The 16340-nt window shown below is 32.7% G+C and overlaps 1 protein-coding gene across 11 annotated transcripts in view; it reads right to left on the reverse strand.

The window, feature by feature from the left end:
• The window catches only part of LOC122399342 (protein held out wings), a 45046-nt gene that overhangs the window by 14504 nt on the left and 14202 nt on the right, over nt 1-16340 (reverse strand). For 2 of the 11 annotated variants that reach the window (XM_043399967.1, XM_043399976.1), the window contains exons 2-6: nt 9605-9738; nt 8951-9067; nt 6946-7089; nt 5592-5694; nt 4848-5165 (exon numbers count right to left, since the gene is read on the reverse strand). In XM_043399967.1, coding sequence (XP_043255902.1) covers nt 4848-5165; nt 5592-5694; nt 6946-7089; nt 8951-9067; nt 9605-9738 — 816 coding nt within the window. Of the gene's footprint in view, nt 1-1062; nt 4750-4847; nt 5166-5591; nt 5695-6945; nt 7090-8950; nt 9068-9604; nt 9739-16340 lie in introns of those variants that run through there. The other 9 variants (XM_043399975.1, XM_043399977.1, XM_043399974.1 and 6 more) reach the window with 9 other exon arrangements.

The following is a 16340-nucleotide window of genomic DNA, read 5'->3' on the forward strand; positions in this document are numbered from 1 at the left end:
GCACATCAGTCTTTAATTTAACTTCAATTTACTGGATATCCTAACAACATGAGCCCAACTCTATATGTAAATTATGTATTGTATTATTATACCGGATGTTCGGCATTTATATGTCAAAAATTTAACGGCTGATTTTAGAGACCAAAATAATACGAACATCGATAATGGTAATTTGTTAATTGAGACTTCGTTTAAATGATAAAAATTTTTAAACGAAGTCTCAATTAACAAATTACTATTCTTGATTTTCGTTTCATTTTGGTCTCTAGAATCAACCCTCAAATTTTTGATATATGTATAAATGCTGAACACCCTATGTACTATAATATTTGACAGCTTATAGTCGATACGAGTATATGTTTTTATAGAATTTATAAAATCCACTATTTAAAATAATGAATAGAAAAATGACAAATAATTAAAACTAATTAAAAATATGAAAATTGTTTGGATACAACTGAGAAATATTCTGTTTTCTTTTTACAGTGGTAAGAAATTAATCTTTGCCTAAGAGTACACAGTTTGGGATTCCGAGCATAGAAAAGTCAAATAAAAAATGTAGATGTGCATACATATAAATAATACTAAACTTTCGTTAAGAAACCGATATTCGGTAAGATTTTTTATAAATACATTAAGTATTCATTTAATTCTACTTACCAATAAAAAAATTTAATAAATAGTTATGACATCATGATAGAACTATAACAAATAATCTAACTTTTCGTTTAAAAAATTTTTTATATCCCAAATCTGAAGCAATGTTGGAAATATATTATATTCTGTAAAAAAAAAAACTTAAAATATTTAACAATTGGAAATGAGAAAATGTCTCGCAACAATTAAATTGATAATCGAACATATTTAAAATATGACACTGATTGAACAATTTTTGTGAAATTCGTACGCGATGTAAGCACTTTTTATCTTCGAAATAAAATCGTTATAAAAGTTAAGTATATTTTTTATAATCGTGAACGAATATAGACGATTAAAGATTACACATTCAATTCCATTATGTTTATAGAAATGAAATTATTTTCATATAGAAATAATTGTCCGTTCATAATAGCTCTAATTATATGTACTTATTTATAAAATATTAATATACAGGTATTCAATAATATTAATGAGACAGTGTGTCAAATATATCTGTACATTTAAAGTAATTTTATCAGTAAAACTTGGATGAAGCCTTACTGATGAGTCCAACTAGTAGATCCAGGACGAAACGCAAAACGGATTGGAGACATAGATGTGTTTCCAAAAACTGCAAAAGGATTTTGGATACATATTTACGTTCCCAATAATGCTCCATAATATCATAATTCTTTTCATATATTATTCTCTAGGAATAATTGATTTTCTGTTTTATCCTAGTAATTTTTTTATCTGTTGCAATGATCGTGTTATTTCAATTGGCCATATTTACCCATATCCTTTCAAATAGCAAACATATACTGTAATGAAATAAATGCACACAACAACGCAATTAGAAGTTTACTAAAATCTACCGAAACAATTTGAAAATAATGTTCTCTGCTTATGAATAATAACGGTGTTTTTAATACTTGTTCTCACGTGAAACTGACTCACTTCAGTTCATAATTTTTTACCCTGTATACATACTTATCAAAGATTACGACAATAAATAATGTATGATTTTGTTTAATTACTTCATAAATATATGAATATATTAATGCACCAAAGAATCGGACATGTAATAACACATGTACATTCCTCTTTTCGTTCTCTAAAATACAGTAAGTGAAATACAAAGTATGTGTGTCAGAAAATGTGGCATGTTCGAAAAATGAAAAATGAAAAATGTTCTTTTACGCTTGAAAATATAGATAACTATTAGGTGTGCAAATAAATAATCAAATTTTTTTTTTAATTAATAGAAAATTATTGTAATATCTGATAACACTTGTACAGTTTTGTTAAATAAACCACGTGTATTGCATAATTTTCACAGCATCTTCGTCAACTCTGTCGTTCATTGCTCATTGTATATTAATAAATTGTAATATCATAGACAATATACGAGTTTCCATAATCCTACGGATAATAAATAGCAGCCTTGTCCCTGTGTTCGCGTAGTGCATTGTTTATTAGCGTTTCTAGTAACGAAAGGGTTAATAAACTTAACCGCGGTAATCAGCTATGATTCCTTCATTTTTATCTGCGATTCTAAGTAGTTTCGTTTAAAATGTTTAATGTGATGTTAGCAACATTTCATTTTTCAAACACACCATACTTATTGAACACACATTTGATCTATACTTTGTACAATAAATGGTAACGAATGTACGTATAAGATTTACGATAGAATAGATGATTTATCATTTTTATATGTGTGTGTTATATGTATACAGTAAAAGTTTGATATGTTCCCGAAAAGTGGGACCCCAAGTCAGGCACATATGGAGTTGATGGATCAATTCTAATTATAGAAACAGTTTGAAAAGTACAACGAGTAAAAGGGAAGGTCCTTTTTGGTGTATCAATCTTCCCACAGTGGTGGGGATGAACACCGGGCATTTATGTTGTAGATCAATTTGGGCATACATCAAATTTTTACTGCATATACATATATAATATCTGCAATGTACGGATCTATAACTGGTAATGGCCACATTGTTGTTTGAATTAAACGGAACATGGTAAAGTTTAATGCCTTTCTGTATAAATACCGACCCGAGCTAACATAAATATACTAAGCATATGCTTCTACAACGTTTGGTACTTTCATCTATCAAGAATTGCTTGTTTTTTAAATAACAGGACTTTTACCTGTTCGCATTGTATATATTACATTATATAACTCTATCACTTATTATTAATTTGTTATTTCAGAAATGTGTATTGTATCATTAACGCTCGATTATAATTAATAATTAAATAATTATCAAAACTGATACGACTAGTAAATGACTGATTTGATTCTGTCAATATAGGCATTATATGTCATAATAAAAGTAGTATCAACTAATATTATTACCTGAACGATAACTGAGTTATGTTTACTTTTACTAATTGATAAATTGCCGAAAAATTGTGATTTTCCCTATTAATCGGTATTATGCTTTTGCTGTTTCTAACGATAATTTCGTGTGATAATGATAATATGATGGTGGCAACGAAAGGTAATATAATAATAGCAATAAAAATCATAATGATTAACATTATGATGAACGTAATAAGAAAAACAATAATAATATTAATAATAATAATAATAATAATAATATTGATAATAATAAAATAACAACCAATTACACATGCGACGAAACGACTGGTAATATTAATTATCATTATAGTACACAGATAAACAAAAAAATATACGTGCGTATGTATTTTTTTGTTTAATTGCGGAGAACATTCCTTTTCATATCACCCCATATCCCAAAGAATCGAACGAGGAAAGAGTATTTTTATATCAGTGGCTTGAATAATATTAAACACAGAACGTGTCGTGCAATTTTTTTTTTCATGAGAATTATTTTTTTGTGATCTTTTAGAATTTCAACTTTTATGTCTTGAGAGTCGCTGTGAAGCACTGACAAAAAAAATGACATTCCATTTAAAAAAACAAAGATGATACTTTGAGTATTTTCCTCACGCCTTCATCTAAAATGAAAATATTTTTATCGTTAGATGTCCACTTGAGAATTAAATAACATTTATACTAAGAAGCATGTTCTTGAAAATTTTACATTTTTACATTAATTATTTATTTCTATAAAATTTCTATGTATCCTCTACTAACAAATATTTTAAATTATAAAGTTAAGTAGTACACCCTATACGTACGAAGCATTTCGTAATGCATGCGACCCACTTCAGAGATGGCTTAGCATTTAAAGAAAAAAAAAGATAAGATTAATTCAAGTTCATAAACATGCATCCTATTTATCTTTGTTTCTAAGTTATAACATGTTCTGTGTTGCAATAACTCCATCAACAAACCATACTAGCACAACTAATTCAATTCGTCTGTTTACAAACAATGATCAAAATCTTACCGAGAATTGCGTAAACACTATTCCATAACATTCTATGAGTTATTTTAGTTCGTTCCATATAAAAGCATTACGCGACGAATAGCTCAACCGAATTTGATATACGAGCTTGTCGAAATGTGAATAAAATCGTTTGCAGCACGTTCATTAACAATCCTGAAGTATTCAAACAGAGAATTGAAAATAGGTCCCAGAAAATTGTAATAAAATGTTTGCATTGTTAGAGTGAGATGCAAAAGGTAGTAATTTTAACTAGCTATAACTGAAAACTAAGGTAAAATAGGGCATATATCTCTATGAACGCATTATTTTCAAATGCTAAATTCATTCCTGCGATGGATCTCGTAATTACGACGCGCCCGTGTAACTTTATAATTATTATTTTTTTTAAGTAAATGGAATTCAATTTATGATATATTTCTACATAATCATTAGCAACACTTGTTTTCAAACGAGGAGCCGTATTTGCTCAATATCATCTAAGTTACTAATTTCAGTGTGCCATATATGTATATTATATATATGTATATACATATAATATGTATGTATGTATGTATGCATGTAAATGCACTTTTTTCTAAAAAAAAAAAAAATACATTTTTGGACAAAGGAGATTCTCCACAAAGAAACGTTTCTCCAAATATCAGAAAACGCAGATACATTTCTTATCATTTGTCTCTTTCTCTCTCTTTTTCTCACACATTCTGGGTTTTCTAGTTTATTTGTGCTGAAAGAACGAGGGAGATCAAAAAGCAGAAATAAAGGTAAAGAAAAATACTCATGGAGAACGATCTTGCAACTAAGATCAGCGAGCAAACAACCCACCAGAATGATCAGCAGTGGTGTATTCCGTGAGGAGCGGCGAGGCTGCCAAGGCTGCATAATTGGCGTAGTCGGCATATGGCGTGTAGATTAACCCATGTGGATCACCGGCAGAAAGAAGAGATCCTGGTGGACCTGAGCCGTTCAAAAGAGATGCTGCGGTTGTCGGTACAGATATCCGTGGCGAGAGTATTAGTGGTGCTCCCAATGGAGCGCTGGGTGTTCTCATGGGTGCAGCCAACCCTGGAAGAAGTCGCTGCGTCTCTGCTGCAGCTGCTGCAACGCGTCTCCATTCTTCGTCGCAAGCTGAAATGTCAAATGCTACACTGACTCTAAACTATGTTCAGTTAAGATCTTCTAGGATGTTTAGCTACTATCGAAGCAAATAACTGTAGAAACATTAGAAAAGGAAGTTCACGTACGTTTTAACAGACTAAAAAAAACTATAGAAAAAGTAATGATTTTGATTTCATTGTGCTAGGGGCTATAGTGACATATCTACTGAAGGTACATGCCAAATTTGAACGAAATTGATTAAGTAGTTTTGAGCATAGCATTTAAAAATGCATTTAAACAGAAGAGTCAGACCAGGTTCAACCAGGTATAGCTCAACTGAGCAATACGTATAGTATCTTCGTTAATTTTAGGAGTTTGGTGATAAAAGACCCCTTTAAGAGATAAATTCAGCGCGGATGAACTTTTCTAAAGTGTTCTATTATACAACAAAACGACTGTTAAGAAGTGTACCTGTAGCTGCAGCAACCTTCGTATTGGAATCCCGATAGGTACCATTTATGATAGCGAGCTCCATTAATTGTCGTTTTTTTAGCTCATCCTCTCCATCAGCCTGCTAACAACCAACATGATTCATAAGAAATGTATTCATATTAACTGGGGAAATCATACAATCTTTAATCACAAATAGGTCTGTATCGTTTACCTATATTCTAAACATTATTACTTTGATATTATATATAACAATTGAAGAGGCTTTGTAGAAAACAATCTAAGTGTCAAGAATCTAATTTTTCACGAGGAAAACAAATCATTGCTGACTATATTCTAAACAAGATTTAATTTATTTTTATAGGAACATGTTACTAAGACTGTAACAACTGATAATATAAATTTGTGAAAAAAAAATTGTATTTATAGAAAAGCCTATAAGTGCAGCTTACAATTATGGGATTGCAATTTGAAAAAAATTGTCCTCTGAATACAAAATTATTGTAATTTAATTAGAAATATGCAATTTTAATAAAAAGTTTTGTACCCTGTGTAATTTCTTTTTAAATTGTTTATATATCTTCCATAACAATTGATCTAACTATTATTAGTTTATCTAACAGTATTATACCCGGGTACTCCTATATAATATTTTTTAACACAAAACAAAAATACATGGGTACCCAGTTGCCAACATAACAGTTGAACATTAATTAGTTAATTTGTACATTGTTGAGTGTACATTTCTTTTCTTACACTAAATTGCACATGTCATGCAAGGTGTATAACAATAGATGTCCAAAACTTGGTTCAATGTTTGCAAAAGTTGGATAGAAACATTTTTAAATAAGGAAATAATTTTTTAGTCTATGTTTCTCTTTGTTCATGAACAAAACATCTAAAATTAGGACGATAACCTAAGACGAATCGTTGCACTAAACCTTAACAAGTAAAAAAGATGAATGTCTTATAAAAATTCATCTGTAACTACCATACAGTCACACTACGATTATGCGTTTCTTCAAAGATATTACATAATCGTTCTTGAACAAAGCCTCAAACAGAATTACGTTGTTCTCAATATTCTTCTTATTTTGCCAACATTCCATAATGTTTTGGACATCTGCTGTTGAACACACTTATAACAATCAAATAATTTATATCGAGAAATAAATGATGATTATCGAATGAAAATAATTCTGACAAAAGAATCAAACGTGACAAAAAAAAAAAAGTATCGAATTTCAGATACGAATCTCAGCACACCGTAATTTAGAAGGAATACTAGATTTTGCTCGAGGGTGGCGTAACGATAAGCTCTAAACCAAGTTATGAAATCATTATTTATTGTAGTTAATAACAGGAACTTTCTCACCACGGGAACAAGGAGCTTCTTGACTTCTTCTACAGCTCTGGCAAGTTTCAACGTGGCACGATTTTCTGTATCCTCAACTGTCAATAATACATGAAGTTCGTCTGTCAGATGTTCCCAGTTTGGCTTACCGCGGTTTAACTCTTCCTAATAAAGAAATTAGCGAGAATATGTATCATGTTATAATATCAAATTCTCCATCAAATAATCTTACAGCTAATACAGCAAACGTATGTATATCAATATTAATATAGAGTAGTGCCCGCTTAAACGTTCAATCTCAAGACCGGCCGTGGACATTTACGCGGGAAAGTGAATTCTATGAATTTAACAATGGGTACACCCCTCTATTTACTTTGATTTTTACGTGGTCAGATGTATATAGTACATACACATATATTTTCCTATGAGTTTTAAAATTGACAGTTTTATACAGTCAGTATTGGTGATGCAGAAAGAAACTTTGTTGCATTAGGATCGCGCAAGGCATTGCTCTTTGGTCGCTGATTCGTAGTGCAAAAGAGAACAATGTGATTTTGGACGTCGAGAGGGCGATATTGTATTTCTAAAACTTTTACCAGCTCTTATTTCCAATACTTTTCCTTTTATATCGACAGATTCAATTTACACGATTTTTATTCGCGTAAATCGAAGCCACGTGGAACGGATATTAACGTAAATTGAGGGGCGGGTGTACAATAGTGAAATACAATATACAAAGTATCGGTAACGATAGGCATCAAGTTACGCTCGACACGCTCGATGCTCGAAACCGTTTGACTTTCAAAAATGGAGGGGTTAAAAGGCGCCAATGCGGGCACTATTTTTTGAATTTTCGAATCACCGCGCCTCCCTTGTTAGTTTAAAAAGAGCACTTTTGATTTGAAGCGTATGTTTATCGTCGAAATTTTTTAAAATAATCAATAATATCATTATCTACGTAAACATACAAATAAATTTAAATGTTGGGTATAGCAATTGTTCTTATACATATATACATATATACATGTATATTTATACTGTATACTTACGATATAATTTTCTCTCATTCATCGTATGCAGCTTGAAAAACAAAGAATTTTACTGAAGCAACTAAGTACAAACTTTTCTATATACAACATTGTTTTGTATTACTTTTAATGCATATAATACGTGAAATTTCCGAACTTCAAGTTGTGATAATGTCCAGGTTTACATTTTATATAGAATTAAATATTTAAAATGCAAGAAGAAAATAAAAAACATATACAAATACTATGAAAAAATAATTATTGAATACGCAAATATTTAAAATAAGGTAGGTGTAAATAAGTAGAATTTATAAGTAAATAAGAAAGAAGGATTATAAATAATAATTTTGTTCTCTTGAGGAAAGGCCATAAAACGAAATAGGATAAACAATAAAATGGACTCCGCAGTGGCCTCTAAAGTAGGAAGTTAAAAGAGAAACATAAATAAAGGCAAGGACAAGAGGAAGCATCTAAGGATACCACAAGGATAATACAAGAAAATACGTATAAAAAATGAAGCAAAGGAAAAGACAAAATGATAAAGAATAGTAATTGTACATAGTACATAGTAAAAATTTGCTAATGTATTATACACCATAAAAGTAACAAAAATGTTGCAATAAAAACGAATGTTAAAATCCATTTGTATTTCAGATACAATTAAACAATTACTTTACTACAAATGTTTACAGGAACAGGATCTCATTTCCTTAAAAAGCTGATAGGTACACTGATATTGCAAGTATATAAAAAATTGTTGACAAGGTTTCTCCGCGTTCATTCTGATTCAAATTAATTTCGTAACTTCATAAATAATTTATACTACAATTTAAAGTTGCGTTAATGTGCTTGTGACATTGTCGGATAGTCGGCAAAGTAAAATTCAATTGAAATGCATATTGAAATCTATCCTGTCGTTCATTAGAAATATTTGTTCGTGTTAGTATATTATTAATATTATACAGTACATAAACAACTAAGTAATAAAAGCGGTTTACCTTTTTCTTGTCCCTCATAGAACCTTTCCCCCGGACCATTATTTTACAACCCGTTTCTTGCTCCAGTTGTTTAGCCGTCATTCCACGTGGCCCAAGAATTCTTCCAACAAAGTTGAACTGCAAAATAAGAAAGTTACAAGATTATTTATTGAAATATAAAAACACACGTTACGTTTCCTAGATCGTACTGGATAATGCAAACTCGAATAAAACTCGTCACTTTCGACGTTTTATAAAAATAAATAAACCATGTAAACTTTACTTTAAGCGTGTCGAGTTCTGATTTTTAATAAATTACAATAATATCAAGTAAGCTCGTAAAATTGATATCTTGAGTACGGCTTTTACTTTTATCGAGCCTAATAGGTGTCTTATCTTTGATCTACTCTTCTAAGCAAAGTTGATCTACAAATCTTGCTGGCAATCACGTTTTATCAAAATATGAGAACAAATATTGACAATTCCGTTTACAAAATTCAACATAATCTTTGTATTTCGATAAAAAAAAGAAAACAGGATATAAAAAAAAGTGATTACTGTATCTCCCTAAGAACCACGCGAGTTTTCTTTGAAATATTTTTTTTATACAGCAAATACCTACTTTGTAAATTATTTCAAGTTTGTGTATATAAAAAAGCAATTAAAAAAACTTACATCTGGATGTTCTTTAACGGGTACGTAAACTTTCTCTGTTAGTGTGGTGATTTCGCCATCTGGTTCTGGCAAAACCAGTGGCTCCTTTTTGACACCACTGATTTGGAATAGACTCGCCCGTACTTTTGCAATTTCTAAAACAGAAAACGAACAAGGGAATATAATATCTGCAGTATCTTCAAGCATTGTTCAGAAATCCACGAAGACTAATTAATAAACAAATGAATAAAAGAATTGTGTTCTAATAAAACAAGTTTCAAAGTACGTGGTATGATGGAGGCGTTAGCGTATAGCGATTCATCGATCTTGTAACGATAAAATAAACAAACACATATATACAATATAAAACTTTTACTTTTTTCGTTTGGGTAACTCATGAACCTAATCACCCTCGGTCACTTATACAACTTGTTTCGAGTCAACATTAAGCGTTGGGGATAACCATGTGACAAATACCGAACAAATTTTCGCGTATTTATGATTCATTATATTACGAAATATTCTTTGAATTTATAACGAGCATAAAATTAAACGATCGAATTAATAGCGTCATCGTTGATCTACACAGGCTCTCTATAAACATATATCGTTTAAAATAATTATCAATCGGTAGGAGGTACGAGAAAAACGCGACAAGATTTTCTTTACTATTTTTCATGTAGAATCTAAAACAGTGCAAAAAATAAAACTACTTTACGATTCTTCCAAGTCACATTATTATTAACGCGTTTTTTCGAAACACTTGCACCGAATGAACCCTAATCCTATAACTACTTAATTATCTTTCAAATAATGTAATTGAAAATGCTGTAGAATAACAAGTACATATGCTAGTTAACTACTGGGTATTTTAATTCATCACACTATAATTTGAAGAAATAAAATCGGTTAATTGGGGTACCAATAATTCGGTAAAACGTTAAACAAAATCGTTAGGGCTATTTGTGTCTTAAATTAATTGGAATCGCCGTTTAATAAACAGTCATTATATTTGGATTTGTGTTTGAAAAACATACGGTGAATAAATATTTTATATTAGCGCAGATTGTCGAAAGATTGCGTATACAGAACTTTCTCCTATTTGGAAACCGGGTCGAATAAGACAAGTATTTATAGAAACTTATTTTATTGCTTTTCGGTTCGAAATTCATCCCTGAAGTGGTGTCCCACATATTACGAGACATCGAAGCGCATCGTATTTATACTTGGTTTACATATCGTCGCGTATCATTCCCGATAAATACGCGCGCCATTATTAAAGATAATCGGCCAGTTATTGTAACAAATCCATCGAACGGGTCGAAACTAAAACGATATTAAAAAGTTTAGCGATTGATAGAAAATGATTTGTTACGTCACGCCGGAATAAATGTCTATATAAGCGTAGGCAGTAATGTTGAAAGAGTGTTAGTGTTAGTATAGTTGCAGCGTTTTATGACATCACCGCTGTCGTAATTAGTCAGACAACGATCCATGACACAGATCACATACTTGAAAGCGAAGATCATGTTCCAAGAAAATATACAGTTAAATTGTGAAGATTATGCGCTGGTAATTATATTTGTGTTCTGCATCGTTTTTAAAAATCACAGAACTCGATTCGCTCCGAGGCGAGTAAAAACATTGCGAGATGTTACGATGGCCGCTGGATCGAACCGAACGGGGAACATCAGGAAAAGTGAACTTGTGGAGAATCCTGGAAACTTGCTGACAACAAATACTCGTTACCAAAATGTCAGTGATTTTCTAATAGAGTGAGGAAACAGGCTTGAGGTTATTTCGAACGGAAACATTTAAAATAGATCTAATGGGTTTATTTTCACGTGCTGAATGGCTGCATAATAGGTGGAACGAATACATATATACCGTGGTGATCGAGGCACACTCGACTAAACAATCCTCAAAGTGTATCGTGACTTTGTGTGTCCACAGGGTCCACTAATTCTTCGAGGGAGTCGAGCATACTCCCTTCTCTATCTGGGCAAACTCTTCGCTGCTACGGTTACTGGACAAAGTATTTATACAACGCGATACGTTCAGTTTAGACAATAATTATTTTAGTTATAGAAGGTTAATTGGTTGCGAAGATAGGATGATGGGAATTTAACTCAGTTTTCTTATTTTAATGTGCTAATTTCGCGTTTGAAGTTACGCCCCCATGTTGTACAACACCCTGTGTACTCCTATTCGATAACTTATGTATATTACATCGCTACCTTACCCTACTTGCGTACTATAGTCTCATAAATCGAAGTAAAGTTATTAATATTGCTGACTAGATTCGAGCAAATCCTTCATGGCATTGCTGGTTTCGTAACACGATCAAACGAATGAGGAAACATTAAGTATGGATCTTCTTTGTCATTCAGGGAAGTGTTCGAGAACTAGCGTTAGCATTAGGAAAACAAAGTTGCAAATTTCCACGTGGAAAAGCATGAACTTCGAGGATTTTTTAAACAGAAATTTTGTCGAAAAGCTACAATTTTATGCGACATAACATCGAAAGAAAAACAGTTTGTCTGTAAGGGAAAACTGTATTTTGGAGACCCTAATCTATGCACCACTCATGCATGATTTATCGCTTCCTTTTTAAATCAAACTTCATAATATAAATAGCAATCGTTAATTGGGAATAAAAAATAAAATAAATCCAGATAGACAATATTTATTCCGTTCTGGCACAACGCGTACACACCCAGATTACATCTTCGTGGTCGAACCTCTTAAGCAATTCAAAACTTATTTTCATGCAATGAGTCACGAGGATATATTTATAAAGTGGTGGCTAAGAAATTATAACTTCTAACATCCATTTTATACTTACATAAATACAACATTTAAAATAGCGAGGAAAGAAACTGGCCACACACTTATCACCAGATTATACTAATGCGGAAAAACTGCAACTGCCCGTTAGAATCGTGTTATTAAAATAAGCGGTATCGCGTAAACTTGATCTCAAATTTTGAGCAATTCCCAGAGGATTTGTCAGCAAAATTTTCGGTCAGAAATCCATTTGCTGTCGAAATCACGCTGCTATCAGAGTTTGCAAGAAAAAGAGCTGATCGAGCTGTTCTGCGTTGGCAATCTCGTCACAAGAACCGAAGAAAATGGTCGAAGGACAATAGTCGATGAATACTGAGTTGGATTTACTAAGATAAAATTAATTTAAATGAAATTTACAAAAATTATATTTGATTTAATAAACATACTCCTAGTACTAAAGTGTATACTTATACATTATGTTTCTCTTCAACAACTATTTTCAATGATATTAACAAGGGCGGAGACAGAATTTTGTCTAGGAAAGGGTAAAAACGCTAGACTAAAATTTAGTTACTTCTTATTTATTTTTTAATATAATATACAATACTTAAACAATAATCGACATAGTATTGAATATACTTGTATTTTCATTAATTCTTTATGCTACAATTAAAATTTATTTATAAGTATCTAGAAGAGGGGCTAGTTCCCAATTTGCCCTATTGACCTGGCTACGTCCTCGTTAAATTAATTTATTTTGGTTTCCGTTCAAACAATATCTCCAATTGTAAAAAATTCCATATTTAAAACTAGTTGACGTTATTGGTAAAGACATGTACAGGGTGTTCGATTACCCGTTTAGTCATCGTTCGAGGGAGTGATTCTACGGACGAAAATAAAACTAACATCAAGAATGACGATATTCCGGGTGGATGGTTCGTCTTAAAAACAATTAAAGATCCGCCTGAATGACGGCAATTTGCGAACAGCCACGTGCGCGCGAGGTAGCTCACTTCATGGTGCGTCCTCCATGGTAATTCCTTGCTCGAGTCGAACCTCGGCGTTATCTACGATGTGCATCAATAGACGGCTTTATTTACGCATGACAGTGTGAATTATAGCTGGCCAATTCCTGGAATAAACCTCCCCGCTTAAATGTCCGCGTCTGGTCCCGATCGTTGGACATTTAAGCGGACACTACTGTATTATCTCCACTGGCGTAGAGATGCAATTAGAAATCAATCTTATTAGATGGCGATCGTAACGAAATACGAGATTTTTATTTGCTTTGGTTACGTGAGAGATATTTCAAATAGTAGCAGAGCGAACTACATATGCCAAACAAAATAGTAAAAAAGCAACTTGGTAGGTAACGTGTTAAACAGTTAAACTCGGTAGTGATTCCATTAGAGTGTGGCGTGGTATGCTGTAGGTACATTTTATCAAATCGATGGTTCAATAAATATGTCAATAACAAAACATAATGATACAATACAAACGATATAAACATATGAAAATTTTTAATTATCAAACGTCCTATTCAAAGTTTAAATTTGAATTCAATAGACAATGTGTGGGCATATTTAAAAATTAAACTGGTAAAGGAGTATAATGATTCTGCATTTTCATTAACTGATATGCGGTAAAGAATGCAAGAACTCTGGTATAGTATTGCACAATACATACTGTGAAACTTTAGTATCGAGTATGTCAAACTGTGTTCGAATCGTTATTGAAAAGCTCAAGTATTAAACCTGTAAAAACTAAACAGTGATACTACGTATTTTATGTACAAGGTGTGTCGTTCGAATCGACTCCATCGAATCACCGTTAAATATACTCCTAATTGTATAACGTGAACTTGACGAAAACCTAAGTTAAAACAGTAAATGTTGAACCTGCCTCGTCATAATTTACAGCAAATCTGACCGAGTATAGTATAGGAATATTGATATAATGACCCAAGCGTACGTAGATGTGTACGGGTACACATCCAACTCAAGGCAAGCAGAAAGAATGATAAAGAGCAGAATGAAGAGTGGCTGGTCGGAGACAGAGACGGCAGAGAATTCCTTTCACCCTACTTACTTTTCGAAGCTTGAAGCGAGAGCCTCGAATCCGAGGAAGATAATCTGTGCGCGTGCGCGTGCACGTGCCTGTGTACGTCCAACGGGTGGGGGTGGGAGAGTATAAAGAAAGAGAGTAAAAAAAATGCTTGAGTACGAAAGAGACGATAATCGTGGGAATGGAACGAGAGGAGAGTCGAAGTCGAAACGGGCAAGAAGATTTTAAGGAAAACCACGGGGCGATAGAAAAAATCGACGGAAATAAATACGTCGGACGGTATTTTAAGAAAAAAAGGATAAAAGGATCGAACTTGTGTAAGTGAGTAAGCAAACGAACTAGCGAAGAAACGAGCGTGTAAGAGAACAAGGGAAGAGAAAGAGAGATAGATAATGACGAGAATGGAACGAAGCTGAAGTGGCACGAGCCCGCCCGTTGGTAGATGCCGTGTGGTATGAAGCGAACTGCAGGTCAATCCGGTCATCGGCCCCTATGAGCTCCCAAGGGCCACCGCTAAGGGTTCCATGACATTTTTCGTTTCTTTAACATTTCGATTCTTTTGTAGCTTTATTTCCTAACAGGTTCACCGTCCCACCATTTTTCCCAATCTACTAACATCAAATTTTGTCAACAATTTAATGTCATGGATGCACTATATGTTGGAACCACCAACTTTTAGCATTTTCTGACAGACCACTTTTGATATACATATCAAGACGAAATAATATAACATTTACGAGACATTTTTTAAAATTCTAACGTAATGAAAATATTCAATAGTTCCATATCCATAGTATTCCTAATGTTGGTGACATTGTTTGACAATCTTTAAGGTTCGTTTATTGTAAACGTTTTGAAGACACGTGTGTAGTGTTTAAACGCCCGCCATGCCAGTCGACGTGTTAATTCTAAGCTTTTAAGAAATTACTTTCGTGAAATTAGACGCGAACCTAATACTTGGTTAAACTTCGTCACCGTAATTATTTAACTCGTTTCCAGCGTTGTTAAATTATGGATAATCACGATAAAATGTAATATTAAGGTTTTAATTCACATGCGTTTTCCCTGCCATATTGTTTCGTACGTGGACATACACGTGACAGTAGAATCCACGCGTAATAAAACTACTCGTGTTTTCTCATTTATTGGTGGCCGTTTGACACTGATTTAATATCGTTCACTGTTTTTCGTTCGAAGGCCGCGTAGTTCGATACAAAAATAACGCGCAGGCGCAGAAAATTGTCAAGTGAAAATTGTGAAAATCGTGGAAATACGTTCGATATGGATCATTGATAATTTAAAGCATCGATGAGTAACGTTCATGTATAAATGTGAACATTAACAGATAGCTGTGGAATCTATATATAGCAACCTTGCAGGATACCTTGTATATGCGTACGTGCGAACATTACATAGTGCTCCCCGCGCATAGACAAAAACGACGACAGTGTCGACCAAGGCGAAGACAAAAGTGGGGACGCGTAAGGCATTACCTTATTTAGAAACAGAGAAACGTCTTTGCTAGTGAAACGTTCACTACGAAGGAATTCAAACCATTTGAAAGAACGATTTTTGTTTTCGGTGCAAAGAAAGGGACACCAATAAACAAAAAAACTTTATAAAACAAAATGGAAGGAGTATTACTAGATTCTACGTCTAAGAAAATTACATTAATATTCTCGTACAAATACCGAACGAAAAATATTGGAAAAGACTTTCAATGCCCACACTGATGAAACGAACAACCTCGTTATACTTTTTAAATAAAAAAATTACTCCTAAAGATTGTAGAGAATTCATCAACAAGATACCATATGCAAAATCAAAAGATGACGTAGTTCCAGCGAACAAAGAACATTACGGAGGATGAATAATGTTTTATTATTCGAATGCTTCGTAATTTGTA

Source organism: Colletes gigas, unplaced genomic scaffold (assembly GCF_013123115.1).
Source record: "Colletes gigas isolate AHSC1104 unplaced genomic scaffold, ASM1312311v1 Colletes_gigas_Sc00013, whole genome shotgun sequence".
NCBI classification, from domain to species: Eukaryota; Metazoa; Arthropoda; class Insecta; order Hymenoptera; family Colletidae; genus Colletes; species Colletes gigas.